Genomic DNA, 909 nt, shown 5'->3' on the forward strand with positions numbered 1-909 from the left:
TGTACATGTGTACGTCCAGCTGCATTCGTGCCACTTCTAGGGCTTCAAGGGCCGGGCAAGTTGAGGGCGCCAGATATGCACTTTAGGTCGGCGTTCACAGAGCGCAACTAATCAAAGGATGTTCACCGGTAGTTCATAAGCGCAGTTCCATGCTTTTCGATTGTTTCTGTCCCGACATTCCCTGCAGGGATCTACGTCAACGTACAATGTCGAATCGTTTGTGGCTGACGTTACGAAGCTCACGAGCACGGAAGCTGGCACGCTGAAGATGCCTGCTTACAGCCGTGAAGTTCACGAGCCGTTAGCCGACCAGGTTGAGGTCTGGTCGGCACCGTGTGTTGTCCTGGTGGAGGGTGTGCATGCACTCTGCACCGACGCGCCGTTCACTGCCCTGCAGCCTTTCTGGGATCTCAAAGTGTACGTAGACTGTGCGGAGAGCGTGGCTAAGCCACGCGCCATACTGCGCAAGATGAGGGGTTGTCGCGAGCGGCGCACGGCCGAGCAGCATTACGAGCGCGTGGACGCCGTCAATCGCGCCGCAGTGGAGAAGCCGGTGAACATGGCCAACTGTGACGTTCGTCTTTCCGTACGGCCGACGCAGGATCCAGATTGTTCTACTTCTATGGCAGCCGAGATCATTAATGTACCAGACCTCTCTGCAAAGGTCACGGGATAACACTCCACGTCTATACATTGCAATGCCAGTGTTACCGCCAGCGGTGATGTAATGTCACGCCACGTCTATACATCGCAATGCCAGTGCTTCAAGCAGTGATGATGTAATGACACTCCACGTCTATACATTGCTACGCCAGTGCTTCAAGCAGTGATGAGGGGATGACACTCCACGTCGATACATTCCTATGCCAGTGTTCCCGCCAGTGGTGATGTGAGAACACACCACGTGTA

At 54.8% G+C, this 909-nt stretch overlaps 1 protein-coding gene across 1 annotated transcript in view; it reads left to right on the forward strand.

Moving 5' to 3' along the window:
• The window catches only part of LOC135824393 (uncharacterized), a 25,265-nt gene extending 24,589 nt beyond the window's left edge, over nt 1-676 (forward strand). The window contains exon 6 of the mRNA XM_065337124.1: nt 188-676. Within this exon, the coding sequence (XP_065193196.1) occupies nt 188-676 (489 nt within the window). The remainder of the gene's footprint in view (nt 1-187) is intronic.
• The last annotated feature ends 233 nt before the right edge of the window (nt 677-909 follow it).

This window comes from Sycon ciliatum, chromosome 9 (assembly GCF_964019385.1).
Source record: "Sycon ciliatum chromosome 9, ocSycCili1.1, whole genome shotgun sequence".
Taxonomy (NCBI): Eukaryota; Metazoa; Porifera; class Calcarea; order Leucosolenida; family Sycettidae; genus Sycon; species Sycon ciliatum.